Below are 27,683 nucleotides of genomic sequence, written 5' to 3'. Positions count from 1 at the left end.
AATACTGAAATGAAGTTAATCAGGAACAACTTACTTTGAGTGATTATGTTGCTTGTAAATGTGCTGAAAGGTTATTTTTATCAAAATAGGTGATAACAAAGTCATTTATAAGAAGTTTTGTGAATGGAGCCCATTGTGTAGTGTGCATAGGAGGATAATTGGGCACTTGGGAGTAACAACATTTTGAAATACAGGTTTTAGTGGCTAAACTTGTATGGTTGTACTTCTGCCCGCCTCCCTGTCCCCTCCCCCTCAGACCCCACCCACCTCAGCTGGCCAGACACCATGATGGCGACACGGTCACACACTGCTTCCGCCTCCTCCATGAAGTGTGTGGTGAGGACAGCAGCCTGGTCCTTTCCTTTAAATGTAGAGCGGATCATCTTCCTACAAAACGGGAAACAGGAAGACATGAGCGTTGCCACATGACAGGTTATCCCGACCTATCTAAGAGCAGAGGGGGATTGAGAAAATGTATTGTTAAGGGAACCTTTAACCAAATGCACTTCCATTTTGCAGCCTGGCAAATAATTCTGCATCTAATCTGTCAGGTCAACCTCTCCCTGCAGTGCTTGTCACATGACTGCAGAATTCTGGTAACTGTTTGTTCAGCAGCATTAACTTTAAGCCCCACACTTCGATCCCTCCAACCAATAGGGGAGGTGAGCGGCGCTAGTACAGCAAATGGATTGAAACCCTTGTAAAAAGATATAATGAATGCTTACGGTAAACAAAGGAGGCAATTATGTGAAGATAAGTGGGTCTGATGCACAAAAGCCTGGTAAACTTGCCATCCGCAGGCAGCGCCCAGCAGTTTTACCAGAACATACGTTACACTGGTCGCTATGGTACCTTGCGCCGTAAGATTGCCTACACTCATACAATTTTGATTGACCAATTTTACCGCCTCCATGTAGTATGAGGGCCAACAGATATTGAATACGATGAGCAGATTGTGAAAGTACGTAAGAGGTGGTAAAATTGGCCAATCAAAATTGAATCTGTATACCAGGCTTAACGTGTTGCCATACACGTAACACGGCTTTTGAGTGCATTGATCGGTACTCTCCTCCTAGCCAGACTTTGGGGCGGAGTTCTTTATTACAGGGCAGGATAGTTTTCTGCACAAATGAAAACTAGACTGGAATAAAATCTTACAGGTATTTCAGCTTCTCTCCATTGAAGGAAACCCTCCATAACTTGTTCTAGAACATGCAGTTGTAATATAAATAACCATGCATGTTCCGGGGCTCACCACATTTGCTGCTTAGCTTTAGAATCCATTCCCGTGGATGGCTCGTCCAGCAGCACGACCTCTGGATTACCCAGCATGCTCAGGGCGAAGCACAGCTAAGAGGGAAGAGAGGATAGGACGTTAGCTGACATCACCAGGTGTGAGGGTGGAGTTACAATGGGTGGGCGGAGTCACCTTTCTCTGGGATCCCACAGAGAGCTTCTTGGTGGGCTTCTGGGCCTCCTCTTTCAAGTCCAGGCCGTCTATTATTCTGCAGGGAATGCAAGGGGGACAGTCACAACGGGGGATGGGCAATGGCCTCGCACGCAGCCTGAGATCCTGCTGCATCTGATTGGCTGAATTCCAGGCTGTGCGCTAACCTGTAATAACTCATCCCCCCCCCATCTGCAGTCACAGCTGGATTATAATCACTAGGCTGAAGACTCAGGTTGTGATTGGATAATTGTAAGATCACACATTTCTCCTCTTTAAAGCCCACCTGCAGTGAGAGGGGTATGGAGGCTGACATTTATTTATTTTTAAACTGTACCAGTTGCCAGGCAGTCTTGCTGATCTCGTTGGCTGCAGTAGTGTCTGAATCACAGCCCTGGAAAAAGGATCCATCCAGACTTCAGTCAGAGCACTTGATCTGCAGGCTTGATCAGGGTCTATGGCTAAAAGTATTAAGCTGAGTATACACTATGCAACTTCCTGTCAAACTGCTCCGGATCGATTTTACGATGAGATCTTTCCAAAATCGACCACGTTATCAGTGATCAGACATGTCAAAAATAATCTGTTCGATCCTGTCAATCAGACAGGAAGTTGTATCGTGTGTACCAAGCATAAGAGGCGGAGGATCAGCAGGGCTGCCAGGCAACTTGCATTGTTTATAAGGAAATAAATATGGCAGCCTCAGGCTCCATATCCCTTGTATAAAGTTAGGAGGATAAAAAAATATCTTGAGAAATCAAAACCGAAGTGTTAATTTAAATTCAAAAACTTGGTAACCCAACTTTATTGTATTGCTAAATTTTCTGATTAATTATTTTGACAACAAAAAAAGTTTTTAATCTGAATCTTCAGAGACAAAAAGTCAATCATAACTATCATACAGTTTGACAATTTTTGATAAGCGACAACGAACACTTGCGATTTATTAAAATATTTTATCCTTCTTACAGTGGCGTAGCAATAGGGGGTGCAAAGGTAGAGACCGCACCAGGGCCCTTGGGCTAGCGGGGTCCCATGTAGCCCTCCCTCACCACAGTATTAGTGCTCTATTGGTTCTGTGCTGGTAACTATCACTTCTATAGATGCTTTGAATATTAATAATCATTAACACACTGTTCCCCATCCCCTTCTTGTATCTCTGACACTGTGGTTGTCCTTAGCAGGTTTTGGTGCTCCGTATCAATTGTTATGTATAGAGTGCTTGGGGGGCCCCATGTAAAACTTGCACTGGGGCCCATAGCTCCTTAGCTACGTCACTGCCTCCTAACTTTATACATATGTTGATCCGAGTGGGGTGGACTATTTGAATGAGGATATACTTCTTACCGATGAGTCATTAAAGACTTTTCTCCCATCTATCATAAGTGAACCTCCGGACTAAAAATCGACTCAGCAGCACTGAAAAGGCTTGGTGTTTCTTTAACAGTTTCACAGAACTTTGTTTCTCTTATACAAGCCTCATTTTTAGGTGCACAGAAGAAAACTGCCCGGGCAGTTTTCCCCTGATGCTGTGCAAAGCATGATGGGATTTCTGATGTTCTCGTTCTGCTGTTTTGGTGCAATTTTTTTTTTTTTTTTTTTTTTTTTACATTTTGAATTTGAGATTTGAAGCCTAGCGTGTGCAGCTGGGAGGGGTGATATGGACAGTTGGAACTGTGTCTCATGCTCCCTGTCACCTTCTTTCAACCAAAAAGATGGCTGCCCCGTGACAAAGATGGCAGCCCCCATGAATCACAAACATTTGCCTGTTCTTTTAAAACAGGGTGGGTAAGAGATTATATTACCTATCTATTCTAATTAACATATCTAATGTAACTTAACAGTATGTTTGCTTAGGCTGAAGTTCCCCTTTAAGCATATAGCTTCCTCCATATATCCCTCTCAGTTCAGCTGTACTTTATAGCAGACCTGAACTCAGAACTTCCTATCTGTTCTAAAAGATAAACCGCATAATAACCTTTAACCTCTGGTGGTCACCCCGAGTCTGAAGCAAGGAGTGGTAATCCCGAGCCTGACTTGTGGCAGCCGCTGGGAGTTATGTAGATACAGCGTGTCAATGTTTCTAACTCGCCTCCCCCACAATCCAGACATCTTTCTTCCGGTCCTTGGAAGCTCTGTATTTTTACTAAAAATCTGAACACATATGGGTTCTCAGGCCGCCTTAATATGCAAAGTATCAAAATTTATTATAAATAAGTCAAAGACATACAGTAACTCAAATGATCACAAAGGGAACAAAGCACACATGATTCATAACTAAAATTGCGTAAGCAAAGCTACATTCTGGCCATCAATCAGCCACCATGATAGATGTATCAGCTTGATAATGCATGGAGGAATTACCCATTCACACATCCCAAGCATGCCGCGCTTCCACACTGGTGCCATGCAGTATTGATTGAATATGGTGGGGGCCCCCCCTCCTCATGAGGACAATAGTTCAAATTCCTGTTATAATCCACCTCAGCCGATTAGTAAGTAGACATAGGGGCTAACAGAAGTAATTCTGCCGAAGATAATGCAGTTCGTATGTTTGTCAGTGAGGAATAAAGGATGGGTCTCACCACATGATGTCACTGATGCCCGTCCTGCTCTCCTGGAGCTCGTGTTCTTATTCCGTGTACCACTGTGGGGTCACCTGATGGAAGGAAGGCCGCGTCTCGGCCTGTACTCCCCAGCGATTTAAGTGCCCTGTCCTGGCAGTCTAGTTAGGTGCTTCATCCGCAAGGCATGCGAACGTGACGGGACGCCACTCCATGTGTTCACCAACGCGGAAGCACAGCCGAGGGATCAGGCTGCGTGGCTCCGCCCACCGACGTTTCGCGTCACTTGCGACGCTTCATCAGGGTGTGGCTTCTGTGTACGCAAAAGCTGGTTAAAAACAGTTCAGAGCCCGCCTCCTCTCTACGCTCGCGCCGTGATTCACTATACAGCAGGCGCTGGGATGGGCTGACGGCCCTATATGGGCGCATTGATTTCGAATCGGTATTTTTCCTACAAGACAGACATGGTAACCCCATCATAATAAAGGCCACTGCGACATCAAGAGTCCATAGTCCCACGTAGATAGGGGACATGAAACGAAAGTTATTCCAGGTGTCAGGTGAATGGCTGTGTTCAGCTTTGCCACACAGGATCAGTGGTAACTACAATCAGTCCACAAGTTTGTGCCTAGTCCATCAACAGTGTTCATCTATACAGTCCTAGGACAATGTTAGATTGGTCAATTTTGGATCTATGTATTTTATTCATAATTTTGTTTTTATTTTTTGGCACTTCCGTTACATGGCACCAATCATTCATTGCGGATCCACACATATCCCAGACAACTAGTTATACCGTCGGATCCTCAAAAATGGAGTTAAATCCAATTCGGCATTTAAGCCCAATGGTGCTACCGTATTTAATTTGAAGATCCAAGATGCTTCCTTGCAGTACAGTAATTCATCAAAGTCCCCCCTCCTTGTGGATACTTTCAACCTATAGATACCTTTAACCAGGGTGCCTTTTAAATCATTATTATGACATTCCCTGTAGTGTTCATAAATGCCCCCTATTGCTTTACCCCCTTTGATCTTCCCAAAGTGCTCAAGGACCCGTTCCTTCAATGCTCTTTTAGTCTTGCCAACATATTTGAGCCTACAGGGACACTGCATCATATACACGACACGAGTCGTGTCGCAATTAATAAATGCTCTTATATCGTATTTGACGTCTCCTGTACTATTTTCAAACGTCTTTGTGCGTTCTATAAAGGGACAAAGTTTACACTTGCCACATTTGTAAGACCCGTTGGGTACTCCTCTCTGTAGCCATGTATCATTATTAGCACTGTACTCACTACGTACTAGTTTGTCCCTCAAATTCGGGGCCCTCCTCGCGGTGAGCAGTGGTCGTGGACCCACTACCTTAGCTATCTCATCTGAGGCCGTCAAGATTGGCCAAAACGTAGCCAACAGTTCCCGCAGGCTCTCCCAATGGGTGCCATAGCTGGTCACGAGCCGCATATGTCCCCCCTCCTCCGCACCGGACCTCCCCCCGCGAGTGGCCACGAGATCCCTTCTGTCTAAGTTCCATGCTCGCTTCAGTGCTCGCCGCAGGACTGAGTGTGTATATCCCCGCTCACGAAATCGTGTATACATGTCCCGAGACTCCTTCCGAAAGTCATCATCGTCGGAACAGTTCCTCCGTAACCGGAGGAACTGTCCGTAGGGGATACCTCTTTTCAATGGAGAGGGGTGATGACTGGAGGCGTGGAGGAGAGTATTACCGGCTGTAGGTTTTCGAAACGATGTGGACACCACTCTATTTCCCTCCACTCTAAGGCGCAGATCCAGAAAGGAAATCTCTTTGCCATAGGAGTAGGTAAGTGTACTTTATAGCAGACCTGAACTCAGAACTTCCTATCTGTTCTAAAAGATAAACAGCATAATAACCTTTAACCTCTGGTGGTCACCCCGAGTCTGAAGCAAGGAGTGGTAATCCCGAGCCTGACTTGTGGCAGCCGCTGGGAGTTATGTAGATACAGCGTGTCAATGTTTCTAACTCGCCTCCCCCACAATCCAGACATCTTTCTTCCGGTCCTTGGAAGTTCTGTATTTTAGCAAACGACGGGTCCGTCAGACCCTCCTGCGGGGCGGTCGTTCTGCCGATAGTAGGATGTGTGTACAAGCTGTCGGCAGACTGATGAGACTGTTTGACGGATCTGCTCTGCCGACAGCTTGTACACACATCCTACTGTCGGGAGAACGACCGCGCCTTGGGGGGGTCTGGCGGACCCGTTGTTTGCTAAAATACAGAGTGTGTACGCGCCTTAAGATCACAGTTCGCCATCAGTCGTCATGATGACAATCTCACTATAAGGTACAGTGCCACCCGTTGGACGGAGGGAGAATTGCCGCACTGGATCCCAGGGAGGTAAGCGCAGGGGCTGCCGCAGATCTTGATGTATGATTTTTTTCCCCCTACTTTTAGGTTCTAGAAAACTTTGCACCGCTTTCAGACCCTAAACCCCAGAAATTCTACTGCCAGGGAGGTTAAAGGAGAAACCTGTGTTACAGCTGATAGAACTCCAGCAGAAATGCTGCAGTGTTTCAACTTCCTGGTTTGCTGGGAGCACAGAAGGGGTTAAACTCCTAAATATTAGCTCACAACTCGGCAGACAGTTTGACAGCTTAAATTACACTGGCTCTTTACCTGCTGAGGAGGGAGAATTAGACAGGCTGTCCTCTAGAAACACACACAGGGAGGATTTCTTTGTTTTCTATCTCTCCTGTGCAAGAGTTCAGGTCTTCTTTAAAGGGAACCTAAACCGAGAAGGATATGGATTTTTCCTTTTAATATAATACCAGTTGCCTGACTCTCCTGCTGATCCTGTGTCTCTAATACTTGTAGCCACAGCCCCTCAACAAGCATGCAGCAGATCAGGTGCTCTGACTGAAGAGTGACTGGATTAGCTGCATGCTTGTTTCAGGTATGTGATTCAGCCACTACTGCAGCCAAAGAGATCAGTAGGACTGGCAAACAACTGGTATTGCTTAAAAGGAAACATCCATATCCCTCTCAGTTCAGGTCTTCTTTAATGCAAAAGTCCGCTAAACACCACAATTGATATCGGTGCTCTGCCAGGCTTCTCGTGAAAGGATTCCTCCATTTCAATCTAATGGAGTGGCTGAGTAAATTCAAGAGGAGATTGCTCAACAATGGGCTGAGAGATTGCTGTACACACTCTCCTCTCACTTCAAATGTCTTTTGCTATTGCTAAGAAAACGGCCATCCCTCCTACTAAAGTCATAAAGGACAACTGCAATAAGGCCTGGTGCACACCAAAAACCGCTAGCAGATCCGCAAAATGCTAGCAGATTTTGAAACGCTTTTTCTTCTTTTTCTGCAGCGTTTCAGCTAGCGTTTTGCGGTTTTGTGTAGGGGTTTTGGTATAGTAGATTTCCTGTATTGTTACAATAAAGCTGTTACTGAACAGCTACTGTAACAAAAAACGCCTGGAAAACCGCTCTGAAGTGCCGTTTTTCAGAGCGGTTTGCGGTTTTCCTATACTTAACATTGAGGCAGAAACGCATCCGCAATCCAAAATCTGCAGCAGCCCGGGAGTATACGTTTCTGCAAAACGCCTCCCGCTCTGGTGTGCACCAGCCCATTGAAATACATTGACCAAGCGGATCCGCACCCGCAAGCAGATCGCAAACAGCAGCGGAAACGCTCCGGTGTGCACTAGGCCATAGAGTGACATGGAGGCTGCCATATTTATTTCCTTTTAAACAATACCAGTTGCCTGGCAGTCCTGCTGATCTGTTTGGCTGCAGTAGTGTCTGACTCACACCAGGAACAAGCATGCAGCTAATCTTGTCAGATCTGATAATGTCAGAAACACCTGATCTACTGCATGCTTGTTCAGGGGATGTGGCTGAGTATTAGAGGCAGAGGATCAGCAGGACAGCCAGGTAATCTGCATTGTTTAATAGGAAATAAATATGGCCACCTCCATATCCCTCTCGTTACAGTTGACCTTTAAGTTTGTGCATGCGGACATGTCCTAAAGTTATAAATAGCGTTGTAATGTTTCAGCAGCCATTGCTACGGGCCAATCCAGGGGAAGGGTGGCAAATACTGCCCCCTATGTCCTAGATTTCTGAAAACGGAAGGTATTAGCAATGATTCAGTGTTACTTTATCAAGAGATTCCCCCATCATGCATCACTCCTGAATATGCAAGATGTGATCTCCAACCAGGACTGGTTTAATAAATCAGTCCTACTGAGCGAATCCGGTCAGCATTGTCCATTACAGAGATAATTGTCCTATAAACACACCCTGGAACATGCATTATGTAGAATGAATGAAGGAGGAGTATAACAGACTTGCCTCTCTATCACCTCCTGCAGGCCACTTCCGGTCATGCCTTTGATGGCAGCGTAGGCCTCCAGGTGTTCCTGCAGCTTGATCTCCGGCCACAGGTGGTTCATTTGAGGGGCGTATCCCACAAATCGTGGAGGAGCCGCCCCTCTCTCCGCTGAGCTCTGACTGCCAATCAGGATCTACAAACACAGAGCGCCTGTTACTTGTGAATTTTACAAAAACTACAGTACTTCCATTTAAAATTTACGTTGGACTTTTCCATGTATGTCAAACAGCAAAACCTTGTGTTTGTAGTGATAATATTCTCCCAGGGGACTCTCAGTGCGGTTTACAAAACGTCCACACTCTCGTGGGCTGGGGAAAACTGGAGGACAACTATCATAAAAAAATTATGTTTCAAATGCATACATGTAAATGGAAACTTCACCCAAAACAAAATGCACAATTTTTTTTTACCAATGTTTCTGTTACTTAAAATAGGTAGTGGAAAATCAGACAGATCTGTCAGGTTTTGGACTAATCCATCTCCTTATAGGGGAGTCTCAGTTATTTCTACAAATACAAAAGTACTTACTGAACAGCAGTTGCTCAGTCCAACTGCCAAAATATTTTGTAAACGTGTGTGTGTGTGTAATTTATTCTTAGTATATATCCCTGGAAAGGATATATACCAAGAATAAATTTAATACGGAGGAGATGGTCTAATTCAAAACTTGTCAGATCTGTCAGCTTTTTACTACTCGCTGAAAGTGACAGCAACGTAGGAAAAATGATAGTGTATTCTTTTACTCTGGGAGAAAAGCACATTTTATGTGTACATATTTTAAACATTACATTATTTTGTGACCATGGTGCTTTACAGGTAATATTAGTTGATATCCGAGGGGCGGGGCATTTCAGAGGGAAGTTAGGAGGGGGTTCCACGGAACTGGCCCTGGGAACTAGGGGTGGTCGGAAATTACAATTTTCGATTCAGATGAAATTTCCGCTTTCCAACAAGTGTCTTTCCAATTCTGCAAATCTCTGCAGAGTGTTACATTTTTTTGTCCATAAAGTTAGTTAAAGTGGATCCGAGATGAACTTTTACTCATTGCCTAATTGTGTTCCTTTCCTATAGTTTATAGGGCATTCCTCAAGCCAAATACTTTTTTGTTTTTGTTTTAATACTCTAATTCCCTATAAACTAAACAAGCCACGCCCACAGTTTTCAGAGAGCCTTGGCAGTAGCAAGGGCTTATGGGAGCTCAGTCTGGGCAGGAGGAGTGGGAGGTATTACTAGCCAGAGATCTCAGAGGCAGAGGGCAGGAGGGGGGATTAGGTTTTTTTCAGTCTGAGTGCTGATTGTGCAGATAAGCCTGCCTCTGTGTAATGTTTACAAACAACATGGCTGCTCTCATTGTATCACAGGAAGAAATAATCATATTCTAGTAAAGCTGTTTGCAGCTATATTTGCTGTGTAAACTATCTAAACTGTACATAAGATATATAGTTACTTGTTATAGTTAGTTTTTCATCTTGGATACGCTTTAATTATAAAAAATGCAGAATTTGCGGTTTTACTGACAGCGGGTGGAGAGTTTGCAGGGCTGGGGTATGAGAAGCAGGCAGAATAGATCAGGAATGTACAATGAAATAGAACAAGGCACTCCACAGGCTTCAAACCTGCGTTTGTTGTTTACTGAGCAACTGAACACGCTACATGTTATGGATGCTGACACTTCCTCAGGGAACCTGCAACAGGTAATGTGTTTAGTAGCTCAATGAACTTCAAGCGCAAGCCTTTCATTGTGGCTGTACCAGATTGCAGGAGTGGTGTACCTGCAGGGGAAGAATACCGCAGTGTGCTGCTGAGCAAGGCCGGATTTACCATGAGGCACTGTAGGCATATGCCTACAGGCGTCTGATGATGGAAAGGCGGCTCTCACTCCCCTCTCCGCTTACCTCCCTCTGTCATTCATTTATCCTGATGAGTACAAATGAGAGGTTACTCACCCTGCACTCTGCATTCCACTGACGAGATCTCCCTTCAGTCAGGGGCACCTCTAGTTACCTAATATTGAGGTTCCACTAGCTATCTAATATTTGGCGGCACCTCTAGCTACTTAATACTGAGGATACTCCTGGCTACCTAATGCTGGGGGGCACCTGTAGCTACCTATGACGGGCAAGGGAAGGAAGGGAGAAGTCACAGCTGGGCCTCACGTGGTGCAGTGCGGCGGGGGTTTGTAGCTTCATGGAGAGCGGAGTTTAGGGTGCCAGGACACCTGTGCCTATAGGCTCCTGTGATGTAAATCCAGGCCTGCATGCATGGAGGGCGGAGTCTAGGGTGCCAGGACACCTGTGCCTATAGGCTCCTGTGATGTAAATCCAGGCCTGCATGCATGGAGGGCGGAGTCTAGGGTGCCAGGACATCTGTGCCTATAGGCTCCTGTGATGTAAATCCAGGCCTGCATGCATGGAGTGCGGAGTCTAGGGTGCCAGGACATCTGTGCCTATAGGCTCCTGTGATGTAAATCCAGGCCTGCATGCATGGAGGGCGGAGTCTAGGGTGCCAGGACATCTGTGCCTATAGGCTCCTGTGATGTAAATCCAGGCCTGCATGCATGGAGGGCGGAGTCTAGGGTGCCAGGACATCTGTGCCTATAGGCTCCTGTGATGTAAATCCGGGCCTGCATGCATGGAGGGCGGAGTCTAGGGTGCCAGGACATCTGTGCCTATAGGCTCCTGTGATGTAAATCCGGGCCTGCATGCATGGAGGGCGGAGTCTAAGGTGCCAGGACATCTGTGCCTATAGGCTCCTGTGATGTAAATCCGGGCCTGCTGCTGAGCTAAGGTAATAGCACCGTTTGGGGTTCAAGTAACTTTGTGAGTAGATGAGGCATCTGGCTGTGGCATTCTATACTAACGGTAGGGGGCGTATTACTTTGTGTTTTGGAACCCCAGATAGTCGTCTGCCACTCCTTCATACATGGTCAGCCATGGTTGGCTAGCAGTCATCCGGAAGGCGTGTCTTCAACAGACAGAGTAATAGCACTCCTCTCTGCTTATCCATGTGGCTAAAAGGGGCGTGATTTAGGCTCCTTTCACACTGTGGTCCATATACTACTAAATTTTATCCTAAAACTTTACCAACAAAATACCTGTAGAGCTCGCACCAAGCAAGAAATACTCCAAATATGTTTGTATATGACTTTTTACTTATTTTGTGGGGTACTTTATTCAATTGCTAAGTGCTGAAAATATATTTTTTAGATGAGATGAAAAAAATATCTCAAGGGAGAAAGTGTTTTTTTTCCCTAGGAAATAATTTATCTGGAGTTTAACCACTTCCCTTCAGAGTACATCCCTGCAAAACGCCACTTTACCTCGCTGGGAAGTGGATACTCGTCCCTTGCCGCCGCTGTGTACTCCTGCGCTCGTTTTCGCCGCCGATCGTTAGAGGGGAGGTGAATGAATGGGAACACAGTGCCCATTCATTAAGCGAAGTCCCCGTGTCAATGATCACAGGCATCAATGAGATACCTGCGTTCATTGTAACTTTCGAAGTAACACGTCCACGCATTACTTCCTATTCACATACTTCTAGTACGCTAATAGGAAATAATGCGCGAGGACATCTTGTGGCCAAATAGTAAAATTACACCTACAGACATTTATTTTAATAAAGACCCACACTTACATTTAATATTAACTACTTCCCTCCAACCCTTTCCCATAGAACCCAAATACATTTATGCATTAAAAAAATACATAAATAGTTACCTTATGAACTGAGCTTTTTTTTTAAGTATTTGTCAAGAGGGTATATTACTGTTATTTTTGAAATTATGTGCTTGTAATTTAGTGATGGATGCAAAGCTGAAAAAATGCACCTTTTATTTCCAAATAAAATATTGGCGCCATACATTGTACTGGGGAAATAATTGTAAACGTTGAAATAACCGGGACAAATGGGCAAATGTGTGGGTTTTATCCACAGTAGAACATTTCATTTTAAAACGATATAATGACCGAAAATTGAGAACTAATTTTTTTTTCCATTTATTTTAGTATTCCCATTAAAATGCAGTTAGAATGAAATAATTCTTAGCAAAAAGTACCACCCAAAGAAAGCCTAATTGGTGGCGAAACAAAACAAGCTAGAGCTGTAGATTGTTTCATTGTGATATGTAGTAATAAAGTTATTGAAGAATGAATGAAAGGAGCGCCGACAGGTGAAAATTGCTCTGATTTTTAAGGGGAAAAACCATTGGAGGAGAAGTGGTTAAAATAAATTTTTAGCACTTTGCAATTGAAAAAGTACCAAATAGGTGAAACATTTTTATCACAATTATTTTCTTGCTTGCTGGTGGCTTAAAGCGGACCTGAAGATTGGAAAAAACAAAAAGTTTCACTTACCTGGGGCTTCTGCCAGCCTCCTGCAGCCACCCTGAGCCCGCAATGTTAACAAACTATACTCTGTTCTCCTGCTGCGGCTCACTTTCGGTCACGCCAATTTGCAAGTTGACCTCCACTGCGCCTGCACGGCCCTGGCCGTACTCATCCTCGTATGTGCTCCTGTGGTCAGAAGCGTGACACTCCTGACCACAGGCGCAGTACGAGAAATGTCTACTGCGCCTGCGCAGTGTGCTCCTGGGGCCAGGGTCGCGCAGGTGCAGTGGATGGCAACTTGCAAGTTGGAATGATCGAAAGTAAGCCGCAGTGGGGGAATGGAGTATCGTTGCGGGCTCAGGTTTGGCTGCAGAGGGCTTGCAGACCCAGCTAAGAACCTTTTTTTTTTGTTTTTTATTCACCAGGTTTGTTAAAGAGACTCTGAAGTCTGAATTTTTGCACGTTTTTATAATGTAAACCTCTTCAGCATTATATCCTAAATTAAACCGCTGCAATCCCGCTGCAAAACGAGGGTTTAATCATAGTGAAAACTACCTGCAAAGTTCCACGACTTTGCAGGTCGCAGATTAAACTGCCCTGGAGAGGCAGAACTTTACGCTGTAGTTCTGCCTCTCTGCAATCAATCTCCACGGATCTCCGCCTCCTCCCCGCTCAGGTAAAGGAAAACTGAGAGGGGCGGGGAGGAGGCGGAGATCCACAGAGATTGATTGCGGAGAGGCAGAGCTGCAGCGTAAAGCTATGCCTCTTCAAGGAAATGAAGCCCTGAGAACTTTGCAGGGCTTTTTCTCTATGAAAAACCTTCGTTTTGTGACGGGATTGTGGTGGTTTAATTTAAGCTATAATGCTGAAGAGGTTTACATTATAAAAACGTGGAAAAAATTAAGACTTCAGAGTCTCTTTTGGTACCAGCAGTCTCTGCCCCCTTAAGGACCAGAGACCGCTGGAACCAGAAACCGCTGCACAACAACTACGTCTATATGACGGCAGAGTCCTGTGAGCCGGTCAGGAGCTTTCATGTGTGAGCCAATGGGGAGCGGCTTACATTGATAATGAATCATCTCCTGACCCGCTCACAGGGGTCTGCCGATAGAGACGGCAGGGTGAGTGAGCTGCGGCGAGGAGACGAGATCTGAGGTAGCAACAAAAGCGTCTAACGTGTGGGAGTGGTGATGTGAAATCTACGCCCTGGCAGGTATCAAAGCATCAAAACGGTATAGATTTCAATCACCGGTGTTCAAACAGCGTTCCCATTCATTGATCTCCCCTCTTAACAGGCAGCGGTGCCAATGCGAGGGAGTGGGTGGTGGCCATCCACCACAATAGACTAGTATCTACGTCCCTGAGCAAGAACTGAAGTCCTGCGGGATGTAGATATGTAGGTTAAAGTGCACTGATTTTAAGGGAGGGCAGTAATGCAATGTGCCGTTGGAGGGGCGTGTCATACTTACCTACAGAGGGCTGCCCCCCCTGTCCCTGCAGCGTGGGGAGCGTCCACAGCAACAAGCGGTTCAAAGCTCCCACCTGTGGAGTGCACCCAACCCCCATAGGTAATGGCGCTCCACCAACCCCCAAACCCTGAACAGCACACTGCATTAGACCGCCAATATTGGGAGGTTTATTGTGTAAAAAAAAAAAAATCCTCTGTGCACTTTAATGGGTTTTCTATCAAAATAAATCCATAATGTATACCTGAATACACCTAGTGACTCACCTGTCCAGCACTCGGCTCGATCTGTCCCACCATCATGTCTAATAAAGTGCTTTTACCAGCCCCGTTGGGTCCCACCAGTCCCAGAATCTCCCCTGCAAGGAAGGAGAAAGGTTTTAGGTTTGGCCTCCATAGTGCAGCCATTACAGAACTCAGAGAGCGGGCCTCACCTTTCCTGACGCAGAACGAGATGTTATTGGCCACCAGTTTCCTCATGGCCTTCCCCACGATGGTCTTAGCCTTCTCATTGTACTCTTTATGCAAGGCGCTCACCAGAATGGCCGGCTTCTGTAGTGGGGAGAGAGGTGGGGGGTGGTTAGCTAGAATGCAGGTCAGGGCCATGATTAAAATGATGGCACATAAGGCGAGAGCCCCTCCAAACTTTATCACAACGTAGTGGGATCCAAGAGTGACCGCTAGGTAAAAGCCACAGTCCAGCTGCCACCAGAAGACTCGTACACCCAACAGGCGATTAGGAGTAGTAATTCTGTAGTGACGCCAAGAGGGCGAAACCGGTCGGGTTGAGAGCTGCATACCAATTTCAACAATCATAGTACTACTTTGAGTGTGTACTTGTCTTGGGTCCTAATTGGTTAAGGACCCCAGATAGGAGTAAAACTGATTTTTACTGAAGCTTTTAAAACCAATCAATCTTTTGAAGTGGCTTTTGCCGTGTCCCCCTGTATTGTTTTATCCTACACACTTAGGCATTAGCTGTTATGATCTACTTTACCAGCAATACAGATTTATACAGAATCACATAATTAAAATGAATTCCTTGTTTCAGGAAAAAGACAGAAACTGCTGTACTGGATCATGCGGAATGCATTGCAGGAGGCATAGTATAGGATCTGTCCCCTCCATCTCCCTCCATGTGAGCTCGGAGTACACTCTCCCTACAGAAAGGCCCATCACAGTTTACAGGGAACTTACTAAAGCCAGCCTGAAGCAAAAATAAACTTATGATACATTTGTATGAGATAATGCGTTGTATGTGTAGTAAAGCTAAGAAATAGAACATTAGTAGCGAAGAAAGGAGTCTTGTATGGCTTTCCAGTACAGGAAGAGCTAAGAAACATCAGTTATCTATGTAAAAAAGCTTCTCTCCCAACATGGGTGGAATACAGTCCTGTTTTCTGAAGCACTTAAACAGGCAAAAAACAGTGAGACAGCTTGAGATAAGGTTTGACTGCAGGAAAGCTCAAAGGGCCATTATTTCTACTTTGTATTATAGCTTAAAGAGAATCTGAAGCCATAATAAAACATGGCTTTTTAGCTTATATTCAGCAGGGGCATGTTTGCTCCAGCTAAAACGCCGCTCTCCCGCGGCAGAACGAGGGATTTATACCCCCCAAATCCCCCCTGCAAAATCCACGACTTTCTTGGTGGTGGATTTTGCTGCCCTAAGCGCTTCTGTGTGAGGCAGAGCTATGAGCTGCAGCCCTGCCTCACATGCATCTGTCAGCGGCGGATCTCCGCCTCTCCCCCCGCCCCTCTCAGTGAAGGCAGACAGAGGGGCGGGGGAGAGGCGGTGATCCGCTGCTGATAGACGCGTGTGAGGCAGGGCTATGAGCTGCAGCTCTGCCTCACAAGCGTCTGTCAGCGGCGGATCTCCGCCTCTCCCCCCGCCCCTCTCAGTGAAGGCAGACAGAGGGGCGGGGGAGAGGCGGTGATCCGCTGCTGATAGACGCGTGTGAGGCAGGGCTGCAGCTCATAGCCCTGCCTCACACGGAAGCGCTCCCCGGAGGTAGCAGGGAGGATTTGGGGGGTAAAGACCCCTCGTTATGCCGCGGGATAGCAGCGTTTTAGCTGGGGCAAACATGCCTCTGCTGAATATAAGCTAAAAAGCCATTTTTAATCTGGCTTCAGACTCTCTTTAAAGGTAGTCTTTTTTTTGGGGGGGGGGGGGGGGTTGCTTCAGATACTCGCGTAAGGAGAGGGAAGGCTGTGAGTCCTATAGAACCTTCCCTGTCCTCTCCTGGCCTCGTCATTCCAGCCCTGGCACCCCCGTTAGTCTCCAACACATGGGTCAGATATCTCTCTCTGCCGCTACGGGAGGATTCGGGAGCCCGAGTGCTCCCAAAGAAGGGGAGTGGTGCAGTACAGAGCTCTGGAAGACCCTGGAAGCCTCCTGCAGTGGCAGAGAGCAGATATACTTCCTGAACAACACATCTCACTTCATATAGATCCAGATCCTTCCTGCACGGTCTATTTTGTGTGGCTTCCAGACTTGAAATCCAATGAAGTAATCGACCAGCAGTGAAGATTTTCAATTTTCTGCTTAATTCACAAAGACAGTGAATATACAGCTATCACCTGGTGTTGGTATCAGGTGTAAGTATAGCTCTCGGGTATAAGCAGCTCTCAGATGCTCAAGGTGCTTTACTGCCCAGCTGCAATGTAGAAACACTCCCTTCCAAGTGTGCCCTACAGCGCTGTGAGCATCTGACAGCTATACTTACACCGGATACCAACACCAGGTGATGGCTGTATATTCACTGTCTTTGTGAATTAACTACCTGCCGACCAATCCTACGGCCAAGCCGGCAGCCCCGTAAGTCCTGGGGCTCTGTTTTACAGGAGATTGCGCGCAGGCTACACGTGCGTCTCCTGCTCGGGAAGGGGGGGGGGGAGGAGCTCCGCCCCGCCTTCAGTCTCCGAGCAGCAATCGCCACTCGGGAGACTGTTAGACGGCGAAACACATAGTACAGCGCTGCGATCAGCAGCAGCGCTGTACTGGGGACAGCCGTGTGATACGGCTGTCCCCCTGGGAGACAAGTGAGCGATCGGCTCTCATAGGCAGAAGCCTATCACAGCCGATCACCGTGATTGGCCGGCTGCGGGGAGGGAGGAGAGAGGGAAGGGAAATAAATAATTAAAAGAAAAGTATATTTTTTTTAAAAATACCATTTTGTAAAAAAAATAAAATAAACAGAAGGGGGCGATCAGACCCCACCAACCAACAGAGAGCTCTGTTGGTGGGGGGAATCACTTGTGTGCTGTGTTGTGCGGCCCTGCAGCTTGGCCATTTCAGCAAAAATGTGTGCTGTGTTGTGCGGGAGGTGCAGTGGCCATTTCAGCAAAAAAAGGCATGGTCTTTAGGGGGGGGGGGGGGGAATTGCAGTCTTCAAGAGGTTAAAGTGAACCAGAGAGGAAGCACCCTCATGTATTTCACCATATAGATCAGTTAGAACATTAGAGAAAACACCTACCCTGCTCTCTGTTTCATTCTGCACTGCACAGCTTATTTCTTATCAGCCCTGATAAAATCCCCAGCTGAGCATTCAGTCTGGCTTTGCTATAATAACTCAGCTATAATGATTCCTGAGCAGAGCCAGCAGGAAGCAGGCTTGGACTTGAAAAGACTTAAAGAGAACACAGACTCAGCTATAAAGATTCCTGAGCAAAGCCAGACTGAATGCTCAGTCAGGGATTTTATCAGGGCTGATTAGAAGCAGGCTGAGCAGTGCAGAATGAAACAGAAAGCAGGGTAGGTGTTTTCTCTAATGTTCCCACTGATGCATATATATATATGGTAAAATATATGAGGGTGCTTCCTCTCTGGTTCCCTTTAAGCAGAAAATTGAAAATCCTCATTGCTGGTCAACTACTTCAGGAGGTGGCAGAGAGCAGTCATCAGTCAGAGACCGCTAGCGGGGGAGCCAGGGCTGGAACGATGGGACCGGGAGAGGACTGGGATGGTTCTATAGGACCCACAGCCTTCCCGTACCCTTCTGTCTTTTTAAAGTGAGTCTGAAGCAAAATCTCCCCAAAAAGTGTGGCTTCTAAACTATAACAACATTTCAGCATTCTGTAATATTTGCTATATAACTGAAAATAAGAGACCCTTTTCATTGCTGCTAATGTTCTATTCATTATCCGTACTACACATACCATTCATTATCTCAGGTTCAGCTTACAGCCAGAACTGCTTCTGCGCACTCCGCATGTAAGTAGACACTGATTAATATTACCGTACTAACCTCCTACTGACTTCTCTGCTTCTACCGTGACGTCTTATGGAGACAGCACAAACTGCCCTTCTGTACAGTATAAGCACACCTACTAACCATGTGATAGGCTGAAAGGAGGTTTATAAGCAGAGGGGAGATACTGCTTGCTTAGCAGCTGGCAACAGCAGTCATCTCCCACAATGCAGCAAGGTTCAAACAGGAAACTGTCATGGCCATGGCAATGACATCACAATGTGGGAGGTGTTTCACCACAATATTTAGGCTGCATTTCCACTTGTGCGGTGCGAATCGCCGCGGTAAAAATTTGCATGCGGGTCCATGCGAATTTTCATGCGAATTCGCATGGACGACGATGTATGCGAATTTAACCATGGCAGTGCTGGTGTGCTTTTCCATTGTTTCTATTCGCATGAAAATTCGCATACCCAAACCTCATGCGAATATCCTATTGAATACATTGTATGCGATTCGCATAGCGGCATGCGAATTCTGATGGCTCTGCCATGCAAATTTTTTCTGCACAGAAAAACGCTAAGGATCCCTGACAAGTGGAAACAGTCCCATTCATTTGTATTGCTATGCGAATTTGCATGCGAAAAACGCATGCGAATTCGCGATAGTGGAAATGAGCCCTAAAGGACCACTGTTGCAAAAAAAAAAATAAAGTAGGCAGTTAATATCTGACAGAACTGACCAGTCTTGGGCCAGTCCATCTCCTCATGGGAAATTCTCAGGGTTTTGTTTTCAACAGCTTTTCCAGAACAGCAGTTTAAGGGCTCGTTTCCACTATTGCGGTGCGGATTCCACCGCTGATGAAATCGCATGCTGATGCGATTCCGCATGCGTTTTTTGCCGCGAATTCGCATAGGTGAGGGTATATGCGATTTTAACCATGTCACTGCCTGTGTGAATTTACATTGGTACCTATGCGAATTCGCGGCAAAAAACGCATGGGGAAAACGCATGCGATTTACCTATTAAATACATTGTGTGCGATTCGCCTGCATTCCACACGCAGGCGAATTCTGAGGGCTCTGCCGTGCAGAAAAATCCTGCACAGAAAAACGCACAGCAAAACTGACAAGTAGAAACAGGCCCATCCACTTGTATTGGCTGTGCGAATCCGCATGCGGATAACGCATGCGGATTCGCGATAGTGGAAACGGGCCCTAACTGCCTCTGTAACACTGCCAAAATAGTACCAGCCTCCCTACTCACTTGCACACTGTTTTGTCCGTTACACTTTGCAACTGCTGTTCAGGAAATGCTGTTGAAAACAAAGAAAACCCTGAGAATCTCCCATGAGGAGATGGACTGGGCCAAAACCTGTCATTTCTGTCAGATATTAACTGCCTACTTTTTTATGCAATAGTGGTCTTTTAACCTCCTTAGCGGTAACCCCGTGTGTGACACGGGGTAAGCCGCTGGAGGGTGCCGCTCAGGCCCTGCTGGGCCGATTTACCTAATTTTTTTTTTGCTGGACGCAGCTAGCACTTTGCTAGCTGCGCCAGCACACTGATCGCCGCCGGCCTGCACCCGATCGCCGCTATCCGTTGCGGCGCGCGGGCCCCCCCCCCCAGACCCCGTGCGCTGCCTGGCCAATCAGTGCCAGGCAGCGCCGAGGGGTGGATCGGGACTCCCAATGACGTCGTGACGTCATCCCGCCCCATCGCCATGGCGACGGGGGAAGCCCTCCAGGAAATCCCGTTCTTTGAACGGGATTTCCTGATCAGAGATCGCCGAAGGCGATCGAAGCGGGTGGGGGGATGCCGCTGAGCAGCGGCTATCATGTAGCGAGCCCTGGGCTCGCTACATGATTTAAAAAAAAATAAAAAAAATTGCTGCACTGCCCCCTGGCGGAATTTTTCATACTGCCAGGGGGGTTAATAATACAACCCCCTGATGATTTATACGAGAAAAGGTAAAGATTTGCTGTTGGAAAGGGAGTATCAGCTACTGTCTGATTGTGCTGAAGTTTAATCCTTGGTTAAAGGGAACCTAAACTGAGAAGGATGTGGATTTTTCCTTTTAAAATAATACCAGTTGCCTGACTCTCCTGCTGATCTCTAAAGCTTTGTACACACGTCATACTGAAGCCAACGACGGGTCTGTCGGAACCTCCCGCTGGGCATGTTTTCAGCAGACAGTCCGGCGTGTGTACAGTCTGTCGGCGGACTGATAAGGCTGTTTCTGAGCGATCCGCCCGGCGGATCGTTCAGAAACAGCCTTATCAGTCTGCAGACTGACTTTACACACGCTAGACTGTCACTGGAACGTCCACCCAGCGGGAGGCTCTGACAGACCCGTCGTTCCTAATAATCCAGTGTGTGTATGAGCCTTAAAAAGAACCCGAGGAGGGGTTCTGAGAATAAAATCCCCATACAGAGGCTGGGTCTGTCTATGGAGCCCAGCCTCTGTTGCTATATAGATCGCTCCTAATCGCCCCCTGCACTCTACAATACCCCATAAATCACAGCCTCGCTATGCGCGCTGTGTTTACCTCACTCCTGTCACTCTCGCCACTCCCCCCGCCTCCTGCATCGCTCCGGTCCCGCCCGCGTCCTTTCCCTCCAATCAGCGCTGAGGGAAGGGACGCGGGTGGGACTGAAGCGATGCAGGAGGCAAGGGAGCGGCGAGACTGACAGGAGAGAGGAAAACACAGCGCGCTGCGACACGCTGCGTATCGCTAGCGCGGCTGTGTTTAGGGGGGTATTGCAGAGCGCAGGGTGGGCTTAGGGGCGAACTATATAGCAACAGAGGCTGGGCTCTATAGACAGACCCAGCCTCTGTATGGGGATTTTATTCTCAGAACCCCTCCTCGGGTTCTCTTTAACCCTCCTGGCGGTTTGCTAAAAAATCGCCAGGGGGCAGCAAATCTTTTTTTTTTAATTTTTTTTTTTTTTTTCATGTAGCGAGACAAAGTCTCGCTACATGATAGCCGCTGCTCAGCGGCATCCCCCCAGCCCCTCCGATCGCCGCCGGCGATCGGAGATCCGGAGATCCCGTTCAAAGAACGGGATCTCCCGGAGGGCTTTCCCCGTCGCCATGGCGACGGGGCGGGATGACGTCACCGACGTCATGACGTCAAAGGGGATTCCGATCCACCCCATAGAGCTGCCTGGCACTGATTGGCCAGGCAGCGCACGGGGTCTCGGCTGCGGCGCGACGGATAGCGGCGGATCGGCGGCGATCGGGCACTGCACGCAGCTAGCAAAGTGCTAGCTGCGTGCAGCAAAAAAAAAATTATGCAAATCGGCCCAGCGGGGCCTGAGCGGTGCCTTCCGGCGGCTTACCCCGAGCTCAGCTCGGGCTTACCGCCAGGAGGGTTAATACTTTCAGCCACAGCCCCTGAACAAGCATGCAGCAGATCAGGTGCTCTGACTGAAGTCAGACTGGATTAGCTGCATGCTTGTTTCAGGGTGTGATTCAGCCACTACTGCAGCCAAAGAGATCAGCACGACTTTGAGATTTGAGAACTGAGCTGCTCAGGACGGGTTCTGCTCTGAGCGTTGGCCGGCCGCACTCCATACCTCGTAGGCATTAGACGCCATGTACTCGCCCACTCTGGCTCTCTCCGTCCGCACGTCCTCATCTTCATCCTCCGGAACCTCAGAGAACTTCCAGCTTTTGCTTTTCTTATCTTTCGTCCTGTGATCAAAGGAACATTAAGAACAAAAGACTCAGTTACTTTAAAGTGGATCCGAGGTGAACTTTTACTCATTGCATAATTGTGTTCCTTTCCTATTGTTTATAGGGCATTCCTCAAGCCAAATACTTTTTTTGTTTTTGTTTTAACACTCTAATTCCCTATAAACTAAACAAGCCACGCCCACAGGTTTTCAGAGAGCCAAGGCATTTTCAGACAGTAGCAAGGGCTTATGGGAGCTCAGTCTGGGCAGGAGGAGGGGGAGGTATTACTAGCCAGAGATTTCAGAGGCAGAGGGGAGGAGGGAGGAGGGGGATTAGGTTTTTTTCACAGGCTGAGTGCTCAAGATACAGATAAGCCTGCCTCTGTGTATTGTTTACAAACAACATGGCTGCTGTCATTGTATCACAGGAAGAAATAATCATTATATTGAGGCTGTTTGCAGCTAGATTTGCTGTGTAAACTATCTAAACTTTAGATAAGATATATAGACAAGTTACTTGTTAGTTAGTTTTTCATCTTGGATCCGCTTTAATATGCATTTCAGAGGAATGGGGGGTGGCAGCTGTGGGCGGGCCCAGTGTAGAACCCTCCCACAGCCAGTGATTGGTGCTGGTACCGTGGTAATGATGGCCTTCTTATAGCGGCTTTGCATAGCAGTGGTATGGTATTCTCTGGCTGCAGGCTTAGAAATGTTACTCTGTATCACAAGCGCCCGCGGTGACAAGCGCGACTGGAACACTCATGCCGCCAGTGGAGTAATTACACATCACCTCGTTATTAAGGGGAATCTCAGAGTATTAAGAACAATTTTGGCTCTGTGCCAAAAGGACTTGACTTGAAATATGCAAATCATTCTAAGTTGATGCAAAATTATGCAAAGGTTACTGCAAATCTATGCAGCGTGTAAATGGACCACGCAAAAGCCTTCACTGCAAGATAGGTTATGGTAGTTCATTTAAGTTTTAAATGTTCATAATGATCATGATAGTGTATCATAATGATTAGCATAATTCTCAATCATCATATATTTGCCTCTCAGTGACAATCTCTGCTAAGGACTCGTTTCCACTACGAGACTACGAGACGCACGCCGGCACTGAGCGGGTGGGCGGGATCGCAGGCGAATCCCATGAGCCGTGCCATGCACGGCTATGGGAATCGCAGCCTCCGCCGCAAATTCTGTAGGGGGTTCCGGCCGAATCGTTACTGCAAGCGATTCGACCAACGGCGCAGTTATCCCCTATGGCAGAGTTTCCCCGCGCGATTTGCCTGCGGGGAAACTCTGCGGATTCGCGACAGTTTCCGCGACAGTGGAAACGGGCCCTAAGCAGTGTGGGATTTGGCACTGTATATGTGTTTATTAAACGTCCTGCTCAAATATATACCATGCAAACAGATTGCGTTGGTGTGTAGCCTTTTTTTTTTTTTTCCTGCTAAGTGAGCAGTCTTAGATTTCCTGCACATCCGATTTGCGATTCCGATTTGCAATTGTGATTTTTCCCTGAATGCTATCAACAGAAAAACACAGAAAAAAACGCAGCATGCAGTAACGATTAAAAATCGGAATCGTGTGCAGGGAGCCTAAGGCCTGGAACCCACAATCTATTGTCACAGCGATTCCTATGGCGATTGCGCTTGGAGTTTCCGATGCTTAGAAGAGCTATACTGTACACGGTACATTGTTTACAATTAGCGATTCACTTTTGTCAAATTTTATTATACTTACCAGATATCCGGTTTCAGTCCGTAGCCCCACCCCTTCAAGGAAGAGGTCAGAGGTCCAATCAGGGAAGTGCCTGTGACCTCTTCCTTTAGGGGGCAGGGCTATGGACGGAAGTCAGAAAAACAGACACCTGGTAAGTATATAAAGATCTTTATTTAAATGTTCAATCGCTGGACCCCCAAATCGCTTTTCAAAGTGATTTTTCAGCGTTGCTATACACAGCATTGAGAGTGCTGCATGTCTTGCGATTACTCCTCATCACAATCGCACTAGTGGTTCCCCACCACTCACTTTCATTGGCGGAGCGTTTTGAAATCACCAACAATTGCCGGCGATTCCCAAAAACGCTGCCAAAAACGTTCTAGTGGCTATTCACAATTTAAATTCACAATTTAGCAGTTAAAGAGAAACCGTAACCAAGAATTGAACTTCATCCCAATCAGTAGCTGATACCCCCTTTCCTGTGAGAAATCTTTTCCTTTTCTCAAACTGATCATCAGGGGGGGAGCTGTATGTCTGATATTGTGGTGAAACCCCTCCTACAAATGTCAGTGCCTCACAGCACTGAGGTACTGACATCACACTGTGGGGGCCTTGTTGCATTGTGGGAAATAACAGCTGTTTCCAACTACCAAAAAAGCAAGCAGCATCTCCTACTGACATCCCCTGCCAGCAGTAAAAATGTCACCATGTGATAAATGTCAGAATGTAAATCAGGGAGAGGAAAGCTTTTACGGTAAGCAAACACTAAATCATTTATATATAATTATTGTAATAATTAAGCACTTTATTACATTATTTTCACTGGAGTTTCTCTTTAAAGGTGCAAATCAGAGAGCGCTCTGAGAACATTACTAATGTAATACTAGTGTATGATAAATTAACCTTAAAGCTTAAAAGCTTGGCTACAAAATCACAAATTTGCCTCAGAAGAGCCTCTGCATCCCAATGAGACTTTTCTCACTGTCATCTGTTGCTGCCCGTGGCCCCCCGAAAATTACAGACAAGGGCTTTTTTCGGTTAAAGTGTACCAGAGGTGACATGATGATAAATATGAGAATGTACAGTGCAAGACATTCATAACCAGGCTGTTTATTTTTGCTGCCTGAAATAGTTAATTTTCAGGCATGGAAGTGACAGCTTCTGTCTTGTGGTACCTTGTAGGGAATATAGTCAACATCACTGATCAGCAAATTACAGTCATAAAAGTTTCCCTGGCAGAATACAACTTCTGAGAGCAGGGAGAGATAGAAAAAGGGCAATAGTTCAGGTACTTTAATTCTGGGACACTTAATAGGCTGCTAAAGAGCACAGACAACAAAACATTCCATTTAGTTTTTAAATGTTTAAATATAAAATTAAACCACGGGAAATCTAAAAGAAAAAGTCATATTTAGGAGTTAGAGGATAAATTCAAATGTTTATCTCCTTATTTTCACCTCTGTTCAGTTTAAGGAGGGTCCTGGTGAGTGGGAGGGAACTGGAGGACAGCGTGGGAAGCCTCTGTAGGACAAGTAAGTATTATATTTTATACATTTTTGAGGCCTCGCATTCTCTTTAATCTGTAATTAAATTGTGACCCGATTATGGTTTAAAGGGAACCTAAACTGAGAGGGATATGGGGGTTTCCTTTTAAACAATACCAGTTGCCTGGCAGTCCTGCTGATCTCTTTGGCTGCAGCAGTGGTTAAATCACACCCTTGAAACAAGCATGCAGCTAATCCAGTCTGACTTCAGTCAGAGCACCTGATCTGCATGCTTGTTGAGGGGCTGTGGCTAAAAGTATTAGAGACACAGGATCAGCAGGCGATTCAGGCAACTGGTATTATTTTAATAGGAAAAATCCATCTCCTTCTCAGTTTAGGTTCCCTTTAAGTTTTAAAGCCCCATACACACACTCAACAGTGGTATTTTAGGCCCTCACAACTTTTCTTGTGAAACACCTAAGATTGTTCAAGCAGCTGATAAGACTGATAAATAAGAAGTCAATCCAAATGTTTAATTTATCAGTCTTATCAGCTGCTTGAACAATAGCAAGAGATTTTTTTTTAGGCGTTTCACAAGAAAAGTTGTGAGAGCCTTAAGCTGCCCTTACACTTAACTATTTTGCCGCCGATATACAGCAGATTCGATCACTGTGATCGAATCTGCTGTGAAATAGTTGCGCAAACGCTGACAGAACGATCGATTTCCGTCCGAAATCAATCGTTCCAGTCGATCCGTCCGTGCGGAAGATTTCCCTCGATCGCCGGCGGGTCGAGAGTGAGCCGATAGCGGCGTTTGAATGCCCGACAACCGATGCTAGCGGCAATACATTACCTTCTCCGCCGGCACGACTCCCCCTCTGTCCCAGCAGCTTCTTCTCCGCGCTGGGCTCCCACTGGCTGCTGCTTCATTGAACTTCCTGTCCCGGCAGGAAGTTTAAACAGTAGAGCGCCCTCTACTGTTTAAACTTCCCCCGGAAAGGAAGTTCAGTGAAGCTGCAGCCCTGGAGCCCAGTGCGGAGAAGAAGCTGCTGGGACAGAGGGGGAGTCGTGCCGGCGGAGAAGGTAATGTATGCAGGGGGGGGGGGGGGGCAACCGCAGCGGCAGCTCCACAGATTGTGATCGGTTTCATGCTGAAATCGATTCACAATCTGTTTGCAGTAAAGGTGGCCATACGATCCCTCTCTGATCAGATTCGATCAGAGAGGGATCTATCTGTTGGTCGAATCTGATGGCAAATCGACCAGTGTATGGCTACCTTTATGCTGGGCATACACGGGGTCGAGGCAGGCTGATCAATTGAGCCGCTGATGGCTCGATTGATAACATCCGACAGGTCCGATGACCTGCTGGATAGACTCCCCGCTCGATCCCTGCCGGCGGACAATAGCGGGGAATCGAGCTGAAGATAAGCAAGCGCCGGCGGTGACAAGCGGGAATCGATCCGGTGGCTAATCGAGCCGCCGGGTCAACCTGTGTATTCCCAGCATAACATACCACTGTTGAGTGTGTGTATGGCGTTTAAGATTAAAGGATATTATGAATACATTGATAAAATGAAAGGACAACAGAGGTGACATGTGACATCATGATATGTGTATGTACAGTGCTTAGCATACAAATAACTAGGCTGTGTTCCTTTTTCTCTTTTTGTCTGTCTGAAAAAGTTAAACATCAGGTATGCAAGTGACAGCTTCTGCCCGGGTTAGACTATAGCATAACCCTCACTGATTAAAAATTACAGCCATAAAACACTTTCCTGTCAGTAAATGGCTTCTAAGAGCAGGAAAGAGATAAAAAAGGGTCAATAATTCATAGATTTGAGCTCTGACATACTGCAATGAAGGTGTCTTTGAGCAGAGACAATGAAAAACTTAAAAACTAGATTTAAATATAAAATAAAACTGTGGAGTATCTAAAAACAGTCATTTTTAGGAGGAGGAGGATAGATACAATTGTCTTTCTCATCAGTTTATTTTCACCTCAGATGTCCTTTAAGCACGCTCTGATTTGTACCTTTTGATCAACTAATCTGGGCATACAGATTGTTCCACAAATCAAAGCAGAGCACACACCTGAAGAGGGGGTCTGGTCTAAAGGTTTTTCCTCCGTTCTTTACCTCTAGATGGCGCAGGATCATCAGTAAGACGAAGCACTGAATGTATGGCTGTACAGAGAGAAGCATGAGTCATCAGACAACAGCTACAATCACCAGCGACGCTCAACAGCGAGTTATGGGTTAATGCACACTTTTGTGATCATTTTATCTAAGTTTATGCAGGTTCAAAATTCACCACATGGTCAGATCAGTCCACATTCAGGCTGCATAAAATTACCTTCAAATTTGTATTAACTGTTAGCTACTGGCATCCACTTGGCCAGCTGAGTATCCTACATGTTGGAGGATTTGTTC

At 46.4% G+C, this 27,683-nt stretch overlaps 2 protein-coding genes across 4 annotated transcripts in view; one reads left to right on the top strand and one right to left on the bottom strand.

Annotated features, from left to right (window-relative positions):
* PGS1 (phosphatidylglycerophosphate synthase 1) overlaps positions 1-27,613 on the top strand; it is a 213,337-nt gene extending 185,724 nt beyond the window's left edge. Inside the window, exon 10 of the mRNA XM_068263319.1 lies at positions 27,396-27,613. The gene's annotated coding sequence lies outside the window, so the exon portion shown is untranslated. The remainder of the gene's footprint in view (positions 1-27,395) is intronic.
* The window catches only part of ABCA5 (ATP binding cassette subfamily A member 5), a 230,244-nt gene that overhangs the window by 16,504 nt on the left and 186,057 nt on the right, over positions 1-27,683 (bottom strand). For all 3 annotated transcript variants that reach the window (XM_068263315.1, XM_068263316.1, XM_068263317.1), the window contains 8 exons: positions 27,346-27,437; positions 21,945-22,062; positions 14,611-14,728; positions 14,444-14,535; positions 8,347-8,519; positions 1,430-1,505; positions 1,256-1,350; positions 268-387 (listed from right to left, as the gene is read on the bottom strand). In XM_068263315.1, the coding sequence (XP_068119416.1) occupies positions 268-387; positions 1,256-1,350; positions 1,430-1,505; positions 8,347-8,519; positions 14,444-14,535; positions 14,611-14,728; positions 21,945-22,062; positions 27,346-27,437 (884 nt within the window). The remainder of the gene's footprint in view (positions 1-267; positions 388-1,255; positions 1,351-1,429; positions 1,506-8,346; positions 8,520-14,443; positions 14,536-14,610; positions 14,729-21,944; positions 22,063-27,345; positions 27,438-27,683) is intronic.

The sequence above is a fragment of the Hyperolius riggenbachi genome, chromosome 12, assembly GCF_040937935.1.
Source record: "Hyperolius riggenbachi isolate aHypRig1 chromosome 12, aHypRig1.pri, whole genome shotgun sequence".
NCBI lineage: Eukaryota > Metazoa > Chordata > Amphibia > Anura > Hyperoliidae > Hyperolius > Hyperolius riggenbachi.
Note: the sequence above shows the minus strand (reverse complement) of the source record. Positions and strands in the feature narration are given on the sequence as shown.